This window comes from Ruditapes philippinarum, unplaced genomic scaffold, assembly GCF_026571515.1.
Source record: "Ruditapes philippinarum isolate M1 unplaced genomic scaffold, ASM2657151v2 ctg1754_1_1_1_1, whole genome shotgun sequence".
In the NCBI taxonomy this organism is placed as follows: Eukaryota; Metazoa; Mollusca; class Bivalvia; order Venerida; family Veneridae; genus Ruditapes; species Ruditapes philippinarum.
Window position 1 is genome coordinate 60,103 of NW_026866260.1, and position 19,974 is coordinate 80,076.

General features: G+C 33.2%; 2 protein-coding genes across 7 annotated transcripts in view; one reads left to right on the forward strand and one right to left on the reverse strand.

Moving 5' to 3' along the window:
- Positions 1-540: 540 nt before the first annotated feature.
- On the reverse strand, positions 541-11,529 carry LOC132731947 (seipin-like). Of its 3 annotated transcripts, none has more exons than XM_060718253.1 (8): positions 11,292-11,529; positions 10,531-10,606; positions 8,934-9,009; positions 5,807-5,880; positions 4,844-4,978; positions 3,707-3,804; positions 1,516-1,709; positions 541-700 (listed from the first exon to the last, which is right to left on the reverse strand). In XM_060718253.1, the coding sequence occupies exons 1-8, from the start codon at positions 11,495-11,497 to the stop codon at positions 561-563; spliced, it is 999 nt and encodes a 332-aa protein (XP_060574236.1). In that variant the 5' UTR covers positions 11,498-11,529; the 3' UTR covers positions 541-560. The 3 variants fall into 3 exon arrangements, with proteins under 3 accessions (XP_060574236.1, XP_060574238.1, XP_060574237.1); XM_060718255.1 differs by having other exon boundaries at positions 11,393-11,524; XM_060718254.1 differs by having other exon boundaries at positions 5,813-5,880; positions 11,292-11,524.
- Positions 11,530-16,063: 4,534 nt separating this feature from the next.
- The window catches only part of LOC132731942 (poly(A) polymerase type 3-like), a 29,425-nt gene continuing 25,514 nt past the window's right edge, over positions 16,064-19,974 (forward strand). For all 4 annotated transcript variants that reach the window (XR_009625953.1, XM_060718243.1, XM_060718245.1 and 1 more), the window contains exons 1-6: positions 16,064-16,331; positions 16,776-16,930; positions 18,046-18,112; positions 18,579-18,663; positions 19,267-19,376; positions 19,691-19,744. Coding sequence is in view for 3 of the 4 variants with exons in the window: in XM_060718243.1 (XP_060574226.1) it covers positions 16,776-16,930; positions 18,046-18,112; positions 18,579-18,663; positions 19,267-19,376; positions 19,691-19,744 (471 nt within the window). In the remaining variant the exon portion in view is untranslated. The remainder of the gene's footprint in view (positions 16,332-16,775; positions 16,931-18,045; positions 18,113-18,578; positions 18,664-19,266; positions 19,377-19,690; positions 19,745-19,974) is intronic.

A 19,974-nucleotide genomic window follows, 5' to 3' on the forward strand; every position in this document is an offset into this window, starting at 1 on the left:
TAAATGGATAGATCCTACTTAAAATAGCAGAATAATATTTCATTTCAGAACATTTTATTCCATTTAATTACAATATTCATGAGTGTTAAATAACAGAGACATTCTATGTTACAACTCTTTCGAGAATCGACCATAAAATTATGGAAACAATATTGGTTGACAGTTGACATTTTACAGTTGATAAATTTTATAAAAATATTTCATAAGATATAGCTTTATACCCTTTAAATGTCACATTTTTGTTACATTTTTGTTGTTGTTGTTGTTTTTAATTAAAACAGTTCAAACATAATAAAGTATCCCTTGCAACGAACAAAATAACTAATAATTATACAATGTATTAGATTTGCATTTAACATGAACATAAAACAAACAAAAATACAACCATAACAATAAGTGTAATTGCACATCATATAATCCCATAGTGGACTGACAACCACATAGAACTTCCACTATACATAATCAACAAAACACAACAGACCTTCTCTGTGATCCCACTTAATAACATTTAACAATAATGGATTTTCTTGTGATACTCCAAACATTATCTGGATGTTTAGCTAGCTCACCGTTTCAGAATGAGGCTGCCTAAGTCTCAGGCCGGAATCTACTCTTGTAGCAGGGGCAAGTAACTCTGTCTCTTCACTTGCACCAACAGTCTCTGCCTCGTGTACCCTGGTGGATCCAGGCTGTGGATTCACTAGAACAGATGTAAATGCTCTTTTCAAATCAATAACTTTACAGGTTTAAATAACAAATACATATATTTTTGTATATTGGGATCTAGATTACATATTAAGGTTAAGCTAGTTTCAGCGGCAAGAAGATTATCAAAATCTCCCCCAAGCATGACAGTCCCCCACATGGAAACCAACAACCTATAAGCCAGCTTTCTTAACTTTAACAGAATAAAACATCGGTCATTAAAGTCAAAACATCATGCAGAAAATTAGTGATTTTAATTCAGAGACTAACACTTTAGCACCAATGGCCTGTAATTACCAAATCAAAATATGCATTTCATATAAAAAACAACTCGAGTTTTAGCTCAATGAAGGAAGAAAAAACATGAACTGCAAAATATGTTATATTTGATTAATCATTTTGTATGTGCATGTTAAATCATTTTATATATTCCAATGTTTTTTTATGGCAAACTGACTTAATCCTAAAAGCTAGCTTAATTTGATTAAATAATTCCAGTTCTCACTCCACTTGTTATGACATTTCTATATTTAGGGAAACAGCGACAATGAGAAAATTGCTCTATGTAGGGACTGGATGGAAAGAAATTTAAAAGCAAGGAAATCGGTTAATTTTATATTTGTATTTTTTAATAAAAATACTAGAATTTTTTTAAGCAAAGGAGAATAACCTATATTTTTGGGGCTGAGGAACAAAGCAAAGGTATTGTTGCATATTGGCCACAAAAAAGGGCTTATAACCTATATTTTTGGGGTTGAGGAACAAAGCAAAGGTATTGTTGCACATTGGCCACAAAAAAGGGCTTATCACCTTTTGCTGGTTTCTTTGGAGAAGCTGGTTTCCTGTTCCTATACAAATTTATCTTGACCGATTGATTCATGCCATCTTTTTCATGGGGGAACCAGAACTGGTACCAAGACAATAATGCTATGAAACTGAGGAATACAAAATTCCAAGTGATACCAATTACAGCTGATGTAAGTGGCCAATAATATAGAAAATACCTGAAAATACAAGAAATATAATAAAATATTTATTTACACATACAGTTTGTACTGTTACATGTTTGATATATCAAATCATAGTCATGAAATATGCCATCAAACTGACTTTAACTCATACTAAACTAGATATATTAAATGAATTTGTCTATCTTTTAATATCGATTACACCATTCATTATTTATAGGGGAATATTACAAAATATGAACTTACTGAACAGCAAACAGTGCAAACCATCATCAGACGACAAAGATGTACCGGCTGATCTTGGCCTGCGCTGGTTGCATCGGTAGAATCAGATGCCACCAGTAGAATTATGTTATAGTAGTGAATCTTTAAAGCGATATCACCATATTGATTCATTGTCAATACAAGCATAGAAACTTCGAAGAGATGTTGAATTCAACTTTAATTTTTGACATGTCTTTCCTTTCTGGTTCATATTTTGTTTTTCTCATGAATGAGAAGAAATGGGGGGGAAATCTTGTATATTCCTGAATAACAATTCACAGAAATAGGTTTCTTGCATAACAAGAGGGCCATGATGGCCCTGAGGTCGCTCACCTGTATATAGCCCCCCCCCCACCCCCGGGCCAATTTTTACCCAAGGGCTTTTATTTGTTTATTTGAACAGACTTGGTAGACACCCATAAGAAGATGTTTCATGCTAAACATTTAAGTTCTAGCTCATTGGGTTTTTTAAAAGAAGATTTTTAAAGTTTTTACTATACACATATAGTTAAAAACAATGACACCCCTGGGGCAGGGCCAGTTTTGACCCCCGGACTTTTATTTGAACAAACTTTGTAGATATTTACTTAAAGATGTTTCATGCTTACTATCTAAACTCTAGCTATTTGGGTTTTTTCAAAGAAGATTTTTAAGTTTTTGCTATACACATTACGACATATAAGGAAAATCAATGACCCCCCCTCGGGCGGGGCCAGTTTTGACCCCAGGGCTTTTATTTGAACATACTTGGTAGACACCCATTAGAACATGTTTCATGCTAAATATCTTAGCTATAGCTCTTTGAGTTCTTTAAAAGAAGATTTTTTAAGTTTTTACTATTTGCATATAGGGAAAATCAATGACCCCCGGGGCGGGGCCAATTTTGACCCCAGGGCTTTAATTTGAACAAAATTGGTAGACACTCACTAGAAGATGTTTCATGCCAAATATCTTAGCTCTAGCTCTTTGGTTTCTTTAAAAGAAGATTTTTTAAGTTTTTACTATATGTATATAGGGAAAATCAATGACCCCCTGGGGCGGAGCCAATTTTGACCCCAGGGCTTTTATTTGAACAAACTTGGTAGACACTCACTAGAAGATGTTTCATGCCAAATATCTAAGCTCTTGCCTTTACGGTTCTTTAAAAGAAGATTTTTTAAGTTTTTACTATATGCATATAGGGAAAATCAATGACCCCCTGGGGCGGGGCCAATTTTGACCCCAGGGCTTTAATTTGAACAAACTTGGTAGACACTCACTAGAAGATGTTTCATGCCAAATATCTTAGCTCTAGCTCTTTGGGTTCTTTAAAAGAAGATTTTTTAAGTTTTTACTATATGCATATAGGGAAAATCAATGACCCCCTGGGGCGGGGCCAATTTTGACCCCAGGGCTTTTTATTTGAACAAACTTGGTAGACACTCACTAGAAGATGTTTCATGCCATATATCTAAGCTCTAGCTCTTAGGGTTGTTTAAAAGAAGATATTTAAAGATTTTTCTTTCGGTTGCCATGGCAACCAGAGTTCTGCATGGAATTAAATTCTTTGAACAATTTTTAAAGGTGACCACCAAAGGAACATTCCTGTAAAGTTTGGATGAAATTGGCTCAGTGGTTTATGAGGAGATGTCATTTAAAGCAAAAGTTTACGGACGGACGGACGACGGACGGACGACGGACGGACGGACGGACGGACGCCGGACGAAAAGCGATCACAAAAGCTCACCCTGTCACTTTGTGACAGGTGAGCTAAAAAGAAAAAAGTAGACCTTATTCCTGAGAACTGAGCAAATACTTTTAGGACAGCTGTGTATACTTCCACTTTTTTACTCTGGACCTCCACCACAAGGCCTACTGTTGGGTTATACTAGAATAAAAAGATAGAGAAAAAAATCTCAACACAGTCTAAACCAGTCTTAATCTTTCTAATAAATGTACCATGAGTATCTATATAAGATAAATTATCTTTATTTATGTTAAAGTAGTCTTCAAACAATTATAAAATAAATCTTGAAGAATCTTGTTATTATTTTCACTGAAAAAGCATTGATATTAAAAACAGTGATCCCAACAAGACAAGAAAATAATGAAAGATGAATTGTTTTTTTGTGTCCTAAAATTACTTTGCATTCCTATGCCTATGTATACATAAGTTCAATCTTTACTTACATGTTGTTGTTTTTTTTGTTTGTCTTTTTTTACATAATTTTTTTAAAAATGACTTTGTACATTTGTCAAAGTGCTGTTTATCTTAATAAGTGCTAATACAAAACAAAGTTATTTTTCTCTTTGTGTGAAAACTGTTTTTGTTTGATATTTGACACTGATGTGTTTTTATAAAATAACAGTTAATTTGGCAATTTCCATAAATGTTAAGTTTGAACTGTTCTAAACCCTTCACCTAATGGATTTCTTAAATGGACTTTCCAGTTTCCATTTTAGGAAATATCTACTATCAATTTAAAACATATGAAGATAAGAATTTTAAGTTAGTTACAATGAAGCCGACAGTATAGAAGCTTGCCTAGCTCTGGTGTTAAAAGCTTATCACTTTCAGTTCAAGCAGGTTAAATTTAACACCAATATACATGAAAATAGGAGATGTCATTATATACAATTTTAAACTGTCACCACAAAATCTTCATCCGTTTCAATTTATCTTAAGAAAACTTTAATTATCAATATTCTTTAATATTGTGAAACAAATCTTTTACATTACTTAATAAGCTTTTACATTTTCTTGGTCCTGATGAAGGTCAACTACATGAAATAATGACCGAAACTGGTAGTCACTAATAAAATATTGTAAACTTGCTCTGGTGTTGACATGTGTTACTCTTTATTTTGAACTTGCATTGGTTGATTTTTACATAACTTAACTAATTTACATGTTAATTTATGCTTACAGCATTGTCCATGAAGTCTGGAAACAAATCTACATGTAGAAACTGCTTCTGATGCATGTAGCCAAACAAAAATAAGGGCAAAAATGCAAATGTCTCCAAAGTGCGCAGCAGATCCGACTTGTACCTTACTGACGTCTGCAAAAAATTAAAACAAACAGAAGTCATGAACAATTTATTGGCTTTAAAAGGATATTTTAGACAGATTAGTTATATTTGCTTATCTAGTTAATTATAACACATGACTAACTTTATCCAAGTATTAGAAGATGAAGTTTCAACAAACAAAAAAAGAAGTTGCTTTTTTTTCTTTCAATAAAGCTTCACTAGTATATGACAATTTAAAACAGACTCAAGCCTAATAAAAGAGAAACAACTTGTTAGAAATAAGAGGATGTACTTCAATTACTAGTAATTTCAGTTTGGAATTCAAAACTTAAATAAATCTTTATACCAACAGATTTAATAACTATTGTAACCTTATTAAAGCATATGATTCTTCTGAACCCTAAGCCAGCGGAATTTCTTAAATGGACTTTTTCACACTGTGTATTGCCTATTTTGGGGAGATTTGGGGAGAACTAAGATGAAAATTTGAAGTTGGTTTGCCTGTACCATAGAGCTTGGTCAAATTGCATGGATGTGCCGACTGGCCTGGCTCTATACTGATACCAAAGGCTTACTAGTGTAAAGACATTGATCATTTCTTAATTAGACATGTGTTCAGTAGATCATGTACAATGTACAAGTAAAAGAAGAAAATTATACAATTTATGACAAGGTTGGAGAAACTTCATCAAAGGATATTGTTACATCTTTTCAAAACATATGGAAGACAACACTTTGAATCCTTCAAAATAACAGCTTGACTATGCAAGGGTAATGTTAAAGGAGAGGTGAAAATGAAAAACCACTCACAACATATAAAATTCCTTGACGGGCAATTATAAAGAAAAAGAAACGTACACTTACAGCACGTGCTGAGGTTTGAACAACTTCTCCACGCTTGTTATACAACCGCATCTCAATCATAAACATACCTGAATTGATCATGATTTATATTCATATTTATAAATAATCATATACTTTCAATCCAGAAATGTTATATGAGTCGTGCCATAATAAAACCAACATAGTGCGTTTGCGACCACCATGGATCCAGACCAGCCTGCGCATCCGCGCAGTCTGATCAGAATCCATGCTGTTCGCTATCAGTTTCTTTACTTGTAATAGGGTTTGTAAGCGAACAGCATGGATCCTGATCAGACTGCGCAGATGCACATGCTGGTCTGTATCCATGCTGGTAGCAAACCCACTATGTTGGCTTTGTCATGGCGCGGCTCATATTTTCATTTTCCTTTGATTGAGTTTTAGCACACACTGAAAAGTGAGTGAAGGTCATATATAGATTTCTTAGTTTTAATGCTGCCTTTTTGAACATGCAATATCAAATTTAAAAGCAGTATCAGCAAACATAAGAGTATTTATTTTTAGTGAGAATACAAAAATAACAAGTACCTGGTTTTATTAATCAACCAAATACAGTAACAAGAGGGCCATGATGGCCCTGAGGTCGCTCACCTGTATAAAGGCACCCGGAGCGGGGCCAGTTTAAACCCCAGGGCTTTTATTTGAACAAACTTGGAAGACACCCATTAGAGGATGTTTCACGATGTTAAGTTTTTACTACACACATATAATGAAAAACAACGATCTACCCCCCCCCCTCCTTCCGTCCCCACCCCCGGCAGGGCCAATTTTAACCCAAGGGCTTTTATTTGAACAAATTTGGTAGACACCCATAAGAAGATGTTTCATGCTAAACATCTAAGCTCTAGCTCAATGGGTTTTTTTAAAAGAAGATTTTTTTATATTTTTTATTATACACATAAAGTTAAAACCAATTCTGATTCTGATGAAGACAACAGTCGAAACTAGTAAAGATTTTGAAAAAATATGTGTTGTTTTGGTGTATTTTAACTAACAAACTTTGTAGACACTCACTAGAAGATGTTTCATGCTTAATATCTAAACTCCAGCTATTTGGGTTTTTTCAAAGAAGATTTTTTAAGTTTTTGCTATATACATATAAGGAAAATCAATGACCCCCGGGGCGGGGCCAATTTTGACCCCAGGGCTTTTATTTGAACAAACTTGGTAGACACCAATTAGAACATGTTTCATGCTAAATATCTTAGCTCTAGCTCTTTGAGTTCTTAAAAAGAAGATTTTTTAAGTTTTTACTATATGCATATAAGGAAAATCAAAGACCCCCTGGGGCGGGGCTAATTTTGACCAAAGGGCTTTTATTTGAACAAACTTGGTAGACACCCATTAGAACATGTTTCATGCTAAAGATCTTAGCTCTAGCTCTTTGAGTTCTTTAAAAGAAGATTTTTTAAGTTTTTACTATATGCATATAGGGAAAATCAATGACCCCCTGGGGCGGGGCAAATTTTGACCCCAGGGCTTTTATTTGAACAAACTTGGTAGACAGTCATTAGAAGATGTTTCATGCTAAATATCTTAGCTCTAGCTCTTTGGGTTCTTTAAAAGAAGATATTTTAAGTTTTTACTATATGCATATAGGGAAAATCAAAGACCCCCTGGGGCGGGTTCAATTTTAACCCCAGGGCTTTTATTTGAACAAACTTGGTAGACACTCATTAGAAGATGTTTCATGCCAAATATCTAAGCTCTAGCTCTTAGGGTTTTTTAAAAGAAGATATTTAAAGTTTTTTCTTTCGGTTGCCATGGCAACCAGAGTTTTGCATGGAATTAAATTATTTGAACAATTTTTAAAGGTGACCACCAAAGGAACATTCCTGTGAAGTTTGGATGAAATTGGCTTAGTGGTTAATGAGGAGATGTCATTTAAAGTAAAAGTTTACGGCCGGACGCATCTCACTTAGTGACAGGTGAGCTAAAAACTCTGAATACCGGAAAACTCTGAAAACCGGAATCCTCTGAAAACCGGACCATTTTAAAAGTCCCATATTTTCTCCTTATATGTTCATTGAAAAATATCCTCTGAATACTAGAACCTCTAAATTCCGAAAACAGGACGATTTTCTATGGTTTCTAATGCTAAACAATCATAATAAATCCTCTGAAAACCGGACAGCAATTTTAAGCGTCAACTTTCTGTGTATTTTAATGAGGATTAAAACATAATCTCAACTGATGACATGCTCAATTACCAACTTTTTACTTGTCAGTGTGTATTAATTTCTTATTGGCAATTGAATTAAAGCTCATTCATAATAATTGTGTCTGTTCCTGTATAGGTATGCTTTTTCAAATATATGCAAAAGTAGTTATACTAAATTTCCATTAATTACAGATTAATTAAGGATTTGCATAATAAAATTACTTAACTACTAAACAGATATATTTCAGACACTGTGTTGTTTTAATTTCTGATTTTCATGGATTTGCATAATAAAATTACTTAAGACATTTATCGCAAAAAGAAATTCAAATATGACTTTGACAAAAGGGTTGAAAAGTAAATACAAAATGATTGAACAAAGTCATTGTTCAGACGCATCATAATTATCAATAAATGTATAAAACCTCTGAAAAACGGAATCCTCTTAAAAACTGGACTTTTGGTCAAGTCCGGACAGGGTCCGGTTTTCTGAGTTTTTACTGTACAAACAAGCAAGATAGTTTCATCATATGATAGTGTTTATCAACCTTAATTGGCAGGAGTAAAACTGACAACAAAAAAGGAGTAAGTGATTTTATCTAAAAATTCTTGGTTTTTTTTTTGCTTATCACAGGGGTGTTTGTCATGTTTCTAACAATCAGCTGTCTGGTTTTCATATACATTTAAATACTTTCACACAGAAAATTTTATGTTGTCTGGGGATTAAACCAGCTACTCTGAATTACAAATCCAGTGCTTTATTGAGCTCACTGGGCCAATATTTAAATAAGAACCTAAATAGGTGTCCAGAATAAAATGTTAAGATTTGTTTGTAGCTTTTGTTTTATTTTCCTTTTATTTTTATACCATTTCACTTTTATAAATCATTGAAAAATACGCAGAATATTGTGTGTGCATGAGTGTGTTCAAGAGTATACCCACCTATGTTTCTATTGACATCAGACTCTGGTACATCTAGATCAAGAACAATCCTGTATGACTGACCAACATTGAAAACCTGTAAATAAATTACATGCAAAATATGAATTTGTTTCAAGTATACAGCATTATGGACCAATATAAATATTTCAGAAATCAGAAATATTACTTATATGCAAAATATATAATAAGGGACTCCACTGAGGTTTTTTGACATGACAGGACTGGAACTAACTTATTCAGTTTATTACTCCATTTGATGTAGATCTATACTAATAAGGTATGTGCAAAATTTCAGATCATTAGCCCCCTACGTTTGTCTATAATAATTATTATTATAGTGAAAAATGACCCAAAATTGAAAAGCGTTTAAACGCTTTTCACTCAAATTGGACTGAGAATAGCACAAACATATGATTTTCAATGTATTTCTTGTATATTTCTTGGTTATATTTTATTTATATTTCTGTTTTAAGCGCTCGTCTTTATCTTTAGCTTGTGAAAAATTAAAATTTTATGTTTTAGGATTATAATCCTCAGTGGAGTTCCTTTAACTATTGACTCTTCATCTTTAATGACTTTTATTTCAAGTCATCGAAGTATCTTTTCACAATATGCAAAACCAGGACCTTTCAAATATCATTTGAGACTGTAAAACTTGTAAACCATTCAATTTTCTAACACCTAGCCAGCAAGGCAGTGCAGGGGATAGTAGGGTAAAGGAGCATACTTTAACCTCCACTGCCAAGTCAATGCAATAATTGACTTGAACACTAACTTTTTCGTGTTGTTATTTTTTTTTTTTGGGGGGGGGGGGGGGGGCGTAAATATTATTACTTAGGTCATTTATGTGATATTGTTATCCACTTCCATGGTGGAATAACATTTTCTTTGTATTATTTTGAACATAAGTGGTCATTTGTGTAGAACCGGACATTTGAGTTGAACCATCAACCTTCCATAGTCTGGTGAAATTCCGTGAAATAAATTTCTCAAATGAAAGGATTCAATTTCTTTCTGTGGTTAAAAAATGTCTTAATGGAATAGGAAGAAAAATAAAGTATAAACAGCCTCAAGAATTTAAATCAAACCAAAAAAAATATCATGAAAAAGAAAGATGATAATTTTTCAAAATTCAATCCATTATAGAAAAGCACAGCTGCTGTACACACTAAAGGTTTTTCTTGAGAAGAAACAAAACTGAATTTTCAGATAAATTATCATTTTGATTGCATATGATTATTATCTGTGACTTACTTCACAGTAACAACATTTTACTATTCAACCTAGTAGTGGCTTTGTATTCTGAAGCTGTTATAATTTTACTAAATATGAACAACTTATAGATATACATGATTTTAAATCACATTGGCACATTAAGATTATATTAAGACTTATTTGTTTTACTGCCAGAGGGAAACTATACCAGCCTCTCTATGCAATATCCATGGCACCAAGTCACTGTTAAAACAGTTTTCTTGTTAACTAACCAAATAGCTTTCCTATATTCATGAAACAATTTAACGCCCCTTACTGTAAAAGATTCAAGCCCAAATCATTGAAGGCAATACACAGAAATAACTTAGACTAGGATACCTACTTCATTCTTCCCTTCCTTCAAAAGACTTATGTTTGCTATTGGAAATGAACAAAGACCAACTCCAGTCTCACAAACTCTGTAAAAAGGAACAGTATATGCAATTCATAACAAGTAACAATTATGAATACTTGAAATAACACTGTATCACTTGAATAAATAATGCCATGATAAGGCCTTTTTTTTAAAAAAAAAAGAAAAAAGATTCTATTAGGTGAATTTAAAATAATTTTCCTACTAACAAAACACAAGTACAGTGAACATGTTTAAAATGATGCATGGAGATATTGTGCTATTTTGTGTATGTGCAATATCTCCCCTATATGGACGAAGAGGCTAGATTCTGACACCTGAACAAAAATATCTCAGAATCTAGCCTTGGCACACCAAAATAGTTTTACTACTTTCACACCTCTAGCTTTTAATAATATCACTGCATGAGTTATGATATAATTTAGGTGGTAATTAACATTGCAAGACAAATGAACCTGAATCTGTTGATAACTAGAGGAGTAATTGGACTCCAAAAAATTATCTTTCCCTTTCAATACGAGCTATGAAATTATAAAACTGTCCTCAGTTCATTTTGTTTGTAATACATTATGCATTATTTTTAAGCAGAATTATTAATTTAGTATATACAGCGCACTACAGTCACAAAAACATTGACTGTTTCCTGGCATACACTACATTACTTCAGAAAATGAAGCAGTAGAAACTTCATAGTTCATACAATACATACAAGTTTGTAAGATATAGTGTACCTAAAGTGAAAGTAGACTTGTCTTTCTTGTGCTACTTCTGGGACATAGTAGTAATAATAACTTCCATAGAGAAAGACAGAAAACCAAAAAATAACAGTTACTGTTGCAATAAAAACAACGGCTTTCTGTACATATTCACTAAACGATGACAATGTTGTGTCTATCTTTAATTTTATCGAATTGATAAATTTCGGATACTTCATCATTTTTTTTTGTAGCCAGACTGGGTCGGATTGCTTTAAAGCAGAAATGAAGCCAAAGATGAGAAATGATCCTAACGCGGTCCTACGAAACACTAGAAAGTCACACTAAGTCAAGCCAAGGATAGTAAAGTCACTTTAGCGTAACTTTGCAAGTTAAAAAAGAAATGTGTTTTAAGGACATATCTAGTGTAATAAGACATATATGTCATTTTAAACATGTCTTTTTATTATTATTATTATTATTATTATTATTAATTATTATTATTATTATTATTATTATTATTATTATTATTATTATTATTATTATTATTATTATTATTATCTTATTACATTTTTACTCCTGTGTTTGAAGTACTACTGAGTCAGTGTCTTTATATATATATGAAGTCTAGCAAAGTCAGACAAAGTCACTTGTTAATAGATTTTTTTTTTAAATATCAGTGTTTTAGTTAAGATAAATACTGTGCCAACAAAGAACTAGTTTAATACGTCCCCTTGCTAATATCATTCATAGTAAAACATGCTTACTACTCTAAGAAATTGACCATGCAATACTGAAGTATGTATGGACTTAATGTATTGTTTCAAATGATTATTTGTGAATAATATGGGGAAAAAATCAACATGACGAAACTGAAAATGATTTCATTAGTTATTAACATGTTAAATATTAAATGATTGCTGTTTAAATGGGCTTGCAATATTTCGCCAAACTTAAACTGAACCACGACATACTTTCCTTGTCTCAAACATTTTTTTCACAAAATGCACTGATTGTGCAGCATCATTAATTGTTAAGTATTAATTAAAAATTCCAAAGAAAGATACGTATTTAACACCTTTACATCGGAAATGTAGAAACGTGTATTTCTAATTTGGCACAGAAAATGCATCAGAAGCCATCATATCTTATTCAAAGAAAGACTAGTATTTTACGCTCTTCTTGAATATCGTGATGGTAAGAATCCCATACACCAGAGCAATATTCTAAAGTTTGTCTAACAATGCTGATATATGCTGCTGCTTATAAGTACAAGGTTATGAGCATTGTATGTCACATTTTAAGAAGCCTAAGCTCTAACGTATAAACAGCTTTTATTGGTTTGTGATTTCTCGTTGTATGCATGATATGACATTGACTAATGTTAAAAGATATAATGAAAAACTGTCTAAATCTTTCATCTGAATCTGCACTGTGTCAGCCAAACCCGTTACAGATCTGTAAATAACGCAGTCATCTGCAAGAAGAAATTATAATTATTTGACTTCATAAATGCAGGTAGACCATTTATATAAAGCAGAAATAGAAGGGCCGATATATATCCCAAGATGAACGTTATAGTAAAAGTGTCCAGCTGAAGGAGAAGCATTTTCAAGATTTATTCAATACAGTATAAATAATGTCATGGTGCATAAGAACATGTCTATCTATCTATCTTCCATATAGTCAAACCCCTGCTGGGGACCTAGACTTGACGCGCGTCAACTGACAAGAATGTTAGTAAAAGAGTTGAAATAAAAGAATATAAAAGTAAAGGAAATGAGTATATTGTTAAAAACAGGTTAAAAACAGAAAAGGTATTTTAGGGAGACGTATGTTCAATCCGGCTTACAGCCAGACTGAACTCGGGGCCAGACAAGTTTATGATTTCAGGTGGTAAAGCATTCCAGTGGACAATTGTTCTTGGGAAAAATGAATATTTATAGTAATCAGTTTTAGTTTGGACTTGTTGGAATGCATGGAGATGGGATGTTCTAGATGATCTTGTAAGAGGGACGATATACTTTGGGAAAGGAATAGCCACCTGGTCATGCAGGATGTTTTGAAACATGACCAGGCGTTGGTCAATACGCCGAAGGTCAAGGCGCCTCCATTGAAGGGAAGTCAACATGTCAGTGACACTTGACATACGGCCAAAGTCATGTTTGACCCACCTAGCAGCCCTTCTCTGGACTGACTCTATCTGGTCAATGAGAGTTCCTGTGTACGGGGACCAGACCGTGGAGCTGTACTCAAGCTAGGGTCTGACAAGTGTATTGTATGCGGTTGACTTTAACCTTTCTGAGTGAACCTTGATGTTTCGGCGTAGAAAACCAAGTGTTTGATTCGCCTTTGTTGTGATGTTGTTTATGTGTTTGTTCCATGTTAAATCATTTGATATTGTAATGCCAAGGTATTTTGCAGATGGAACTGTTTCTAATGTGGTGTTATGTAGGAGGTATTTTGTTGGAATGACTGTTTTTCGTTTTGTGATTTGGATAACCTGGCATTTTGATGGATTAAATTGCATGTCCCATTTTGTTTCCCATTGTTCAAGTTGGTGTAAGTCATATTGTAGTAAGCTAGAATGAGAAGCGACAGTCAGAGATAGATAGATGGCTGTGTCATCAGCAAATAGGCGGACCTTAGAGGATTGGACATATTCAGGAAGGTCATTTATGTATATAAGAAATAAGAGAGGTCCGAGGACCGAGCCCTGGGGAACACCGGAGGAGACTGGTATGGAGCTGGATGTGGAGCCATTTACCACCACGGACTGTGACCTGTTATCAAGAAAACCTTTGATCCATTTAAGAGTCTGACCCCTTATACCGTAGAAATGCAGCTTATACAGGAGTTTTTCATGGTTGACCATATCAAAGGCCTTAGAGAAGTCAAGAAGGATTAAGTCTACTTGGCTTCTCTGATTTACTGACTGTAGGATATCATCTATAAGCATTAATAATTGGGATTGACATGACCTTTTTTCTCGGAAACCATGCTGCAAATCATAGAACAAGTTTGATCTAGTAAAGTGCTTTGTTATACTGGAGGAGACAATGTGTTCCAGGGTTTTACACAAGATACAGGTAAGAGAGATAGGGCGATAGTTGGCTGGGTCTGACTTGCTACCTTTTTTAAAGACAGGGGCGACATTTGCCATTTTCCAGATGTCTGGTAGAGTGCTGGACTGCAGTGATTTCTGGAAAAGTTTGGACACTATAGGGGCTAATTCTTTACTGGTATTTTTGAGCACAATGGGTCTAATTTGATCAGGTCCTGCAGCCTTATGGGGGTTGAGGTTTTTTAGAAGCTTCTCAACACCTTTTACAGAGATATCAATATCACGCATGGGGTTATGGGGGCTAAATGGTGTGTGGGGAACCTCTCTACCTGTATCTGCCTGATCCTGTACCTTCATATCAGCAAGGAATTTAAGAGAAACAGGGGATTTAGAAGTGAAAACTGATTGAAATTGTTCATTTAGTACTGTTGCCTTGTCTTGATCTGATGTATACAGTTTATTGTGTTTTTTCAGTGAGTCAATGCCAAAAGAATCTTGTTTTGAATGTTTTAATAGTGAATATAGCTTTTTGGTGTTTGGTCTGGTTTGTGTTTGTTCATGTTCTTGAGAGATGTTGTTGTTAATGTTTAGTATATCTTCTAAGTAATTTTGATAGGCTAACTTAGTTTCTTTTCTGCAAAGATGTTTAATACTGAGATATTTTTCTCTAGATTTATTTGAGTTATGGCTCTTGTACTGCTTGTAGGCTTTGTCCCTTTTCCTGTATAAACGTTTGAGGTTGACCTTGATCCAGGGGAGTTTATTTTTGGAGGATGACCATTTTGATGGGATGAAAGTATTGACCCCTTCCTCAATTGAGCTGGAGATTGTTTGCCATAACTCTTCCACTGATTTGTTGGAATAACTTTTTGACCTGGTAAGAGAATCATGAAGGTTGGACATATGTAACCTAAGACCGTCCCAGTCTGCCTTATTATATAAGTGGATTTTACGTGGTTTTTGGAGCTTTATACGGGCGGAGGTATTTGTGTCGACCAGGACAGCATCGTGATCACTGATACCTGGGATTACGTTGGCTCTGTTTACAATGGAGGGGTTATTTGTCAGGAACAGATCTAAGATATGGTTTTCTCGGGTTGGGTCTTCATGTGACATGAAATACAAAATTAATTTGTGAACATGTCACAACCGGAACACAGAAAAATATACATAAAAACAGGAGAATGAGTGACATATTGTACCCGTAAAATGAAATAAAGATATGACTAGATTCTTAATAATAACCGAAATTCATGCTTCATTAACATTTTTTTCTAGAAGACTATATTGATACAATATCATACATGTACTTATTATTTGCATGTTGTAATTACATTTCTTTACAAAACAAAGCAATGCTTTTTAAATGTGGTCTGTTTAACGATTTCGAGACGTTTCTATTAATTGTTGTTAATCAATCAAGCAATATACCATAGTGGGGCCGAAACGTCTCGCGGAAAAGGGCCGAAACGTCCAGGGGCCGATTTTTCGACTGGGGCCGATTTGGTTTGGGGCCGAAACGTCCTGTTTGCGTTTTAACTACTCATTAGATCTTAAAATTTCAATGCATTAAGATACCTATAATAATACGGTTTAATAAATGTACGTCTGTGAACAATAAACGAGATAGTAAAATTCGTCATATACGTAATTAATGCATTAGTTTACTTGGTCCTTGTTTCCAATCTTTAGGTTAGAAAAAAAACATTGCAGTCTGCTTTTTGTCTGTTAATTTCTGCATTTTCTTTGAAATTAAATATTTAACTGTTTATCTCCAAGAATATGATGAAATTTGCGAAAATTATTTGTGTATATTTGTACATATAAAATAAAAATAATAATTTTAATTGTAGAGATAGATATTCGGAAATGTTTTACTTTTTCCGCCATTAATTTTTAAACAACGAAGTTATAACTTTTTTGTGAGCAAAATGTTAAATGGAAATTAGTTTAAGTCGTTTTATTGATTAACACCACAAGGACCAAAGCTTCCTAACTTAAATTTACCGAAGGTATAGAATATTTACTATGAAATTGAAGTGAAGTATTGAATTTTACGATAAAGAATGAAAAGTTCCACTCCCCACCCACTTTCAAGCTTTTGTTAAAATAAACAAACTATCCTCGTGTACATGTCATGTGATTTTTTTATTTTTAAATTTCATTTAGACTATTTACATATTGTAATTATGCTATTTGCGAGTCGTGTCAAACTTGATGATAGTTGCAAATCTTACTTTTTAGATTCTATAATTTGGGAGCTGTGTTAACTCATTTGAGTTACATTTGACTTACCTGAGCTCAGCTGACCCCACTTCCAGCACTTCCTGTGATAAGATGGACGATAGATAAACTTGGCCCTTAGACATCTCACTCCCTCAAAAGTCAACTTATTGGTTATCCCCAATTTCATTTTGTCTAAATATGCCCCAACTAATAAATGACTTTTTTTTTAGATGTCACTGGACGGTACTTCAGGGAAGTACCCAGGTATTACTTCACCAATAAGCCTGGATGGTCCAAAGCCTGTAGATCTGAAACTGTCGGCCAAACTAGAAGAGACAATGAGGCCTTTTGGTGTATTTGAAAGTGATGAGGAGTTAGCTCACAGGTATAGTAGACATTTCAACTTCATCATCAGTCCATGATGCCACATTAACCCTCAATCTGTTGAATATCTTAACTTGTACTGTTGTACAGATTCCATTTTCCAAGCATCCATTAATATGAAATTAGGCAAAGGGAAGTCGTTAAAAAAATTCCTTTCATTCTTTCCGTTTTAAAATTGTCATTCGGTATTACATGCACCGCTTCCGTTTTCACTTGGAACACTTGACGTTTATTATTGATCCGAAAAGTTGAGATTTGTTCCGTTATCGGAATACCCCTCCTTTTATCATTGAGTTACATTGTAAATGGAGGCGCCCGACTAGAACTGACACTGAAAATTTCATTGATAGGTATAGAATTCTATATATTTTTTAATTGTTTTTTATTTGATTTTCTTTTAAATATACACGTGTAGTCTATAGCCGGGCAAGCCAAAGCCCGGTCCCGCTTAGCGGGCCCGGTCTTTGACTTCCCCGTATTAATTTTTGGGATATATATGTATCAAGATGAAAAAATTAAGTTAGTCAAGCCACAGTATTGAGCTTTGTTAGACTGCACTGATGGCAAATGCTAATCACTTGGTTTCAGCAGGTGAGGGTTAAGTAGCTAACATATAAACACCACCAGAAATGATTGAGTCTATTAATTTATTGGCTTCTCAATTCATGAATTTTAGTATTTTGTAATACAAATTCCTTGAATTTATTTAAATTGGATAGAGCAGGGTAAATTCATTGACAAACTTAGCAAGATGAAATGTGAAATGATTTGTCACTATTTAGGTGGTCTCAATTAATAAGGTGATAATCATTGTTGAACAAGTTACACTTTGATCTTCAAACAGTGTTCAAAGTAAAATTTTATATTCAGCATTTATACTTCACATGATAAGTAAGTTAATTGTTATTAGTAACCCTGATTGATAGATAAATCAATGGCTTATCAGCTGGAATTCTGGAGAAAACCACCACCTGTCTTCACTCTTTTAAACATTAAAAATTTATTTCTTGAAAGATTTTTTTAAACTTTACATTAAAAAAAGCATAATAAAATGTTATAGATAGAAACATATTATTTTGTTGAAAATGTATTTAAATTAATGTTTCATATTATCAGAATGGAAGTGCTGAATAAAGTAAACATGCTTGTAAAGGAATGGATCAGAGATGTCAGTAGAAGAAAGGTAAATATTTGTATGAATGATGCATTGCAAACATTGTTACAGTTTATGATGTCAACATTGTAAGAAGTAACCTGTTTCAACTAGCTTAATGTCTCAAATAGCTTCTCAGATTTCCTATGAAGGTCATCCTTTTGGAAAATATAACTGCTATAATAAGCCAGTTTCGTCAATATAGTCTGTTCAGTGCAGTACAATTATTTTTTCAATGTAATTATGGGCTTTTTTTCCTTGCATTTTAGATTTATGTTTATTCATATGCGCATTGTAATCCTTTCTTTACTGCACATTAATGAAATTAATTGATTTGAACATTAAAAATTAAAAATTATTTTTGTGTTGAAAATTATAGAAAATATATGAAAACAGTGTTTCCGGTAATTAAATATGTATTTATACGTAGACAGATTTGACCTTTGTACCATTATGGTAGAAACATGTGTTGATATCTGAATTTTTCTCTCCCTAGAACAATATTCCAGACAATCGAATAGATTCCTTTGGTGGTAAAGTGTGTACATTTGGATCATACAGACTTGGAGTACACAAAAAAGGTAAAAATAACAACAACAATAAAGACCAAATTTTTTCTAGGTCTATACAATTTCTCAGGAAGAATATAGCTATCAGCGTAATCATTGAAATTAAAATAAAGTGTTCATGTCATTTCATTGTTTAAAAGTGATAATAAAATATGAATTTATAAATATAGTAGCATCAAAACAATTTGTAGTATCTTAATTATTATGAAAAGGCATCAGCACTTGATAAAAATGTCCAAATTAAGGCTTTAGACTTTGTGTCATATCATTATGTAATAAACCGTTTAAAACTTATCAACCACAGAAACATCAAATACCATCAGAAACTTTGGATTTTTTTATCAAGCTAGATCAGTGGTTATTCTCAGGTGCATGTTAGTGCCTGAATCAATGCATGATTGGGCGTTTGAATTCTTTCTCCTCAAGTAAAGCTAAAAAATCACCATTTGTGACAAGACAACAAACAAACAAGTAGAGGCTATAAATCTGTCATAAAACTGGAAAGATTTTTGTATGCTTCAGTCAAGAATACACTCGTGGGTCACGATATTGTTAGATGATTTATGTTTTACTTCATTATGTTTGTTACGTACCATTATGTTTGCTACATACTAGGTGCTGATATAGATACATTATGTGTGGCTCCAAGACATGTTGATAGATCAGATTTCTTTTCATCTTTTGTGGAACTTCTTAAAGAACAGCCAGAGGTGAAAGATCTGAGGGTAAGTTCTGATATCAGTTAGTTTTATATACATGTATTGTTTGTACTATTTTTACAGGCATAATTTTTTGTACTCATTTAGAATTCATTGGGTGAATTTTCTATAAGTCTATTCATAATAATTTAGAAGATTTTAGAATTTTATTCAATATTTTTATTTTGTAACTTTCAATTGGGAATTTTTTCCTGTGGATTTGGAGATAATATACTATTTTCAAGTGGGAATATGACACAATAACAGCTATAAAATAAGACAAAAAAATCCCTGAAAGGAGATGTAAATTTTCAGAAATGATATCTCTATATTTATTATAGGCTGTTGAAGAAGCATATGTACCTGTTATCAAGATGACATTTGATGGTATTGAGGTAAAGTAATGTTTCTTTACTTCTAGTTCGACTTTCTTGTTCTCTTAAGCTGAGATTTAAACATTGTTGGATATACTCAAGCCAAAAAAGAATTCTTTAATGTGAATATTTTTGATGGCAAAATCATAATGTTGTTATTGCATATATAAAAAATATAATTATGTTTTTTTATATATGTATATCTTGAAAAGTCATTGTATAATTATAATATTGATGATATACCGTCAAAA

Bases quoted from the DNA above. Each gene is read 5' to 3' on its own strand.
- LOC132731947 (XM_060718253.1), bottom strand. From the start codon at position 11,497: ATGATGAAGTATCCGAAATTTATCAATTCGATAAAATTAAAGATAGAC. The intron at 5,881-8,933 runs GTGGGTATACTC...TGATCAATTCAG, and splicing joins TGATGTCAATAGAAACATAG to GTATGTTTATGATTGAGATG. The intron at 1,710-3,706 runs GTCTACTTTTTT...TTGTATTTTCAG, and splicing joins GCTCAGTTCTCAGGAATAAG to GTATTTTCTATATTATTGGC.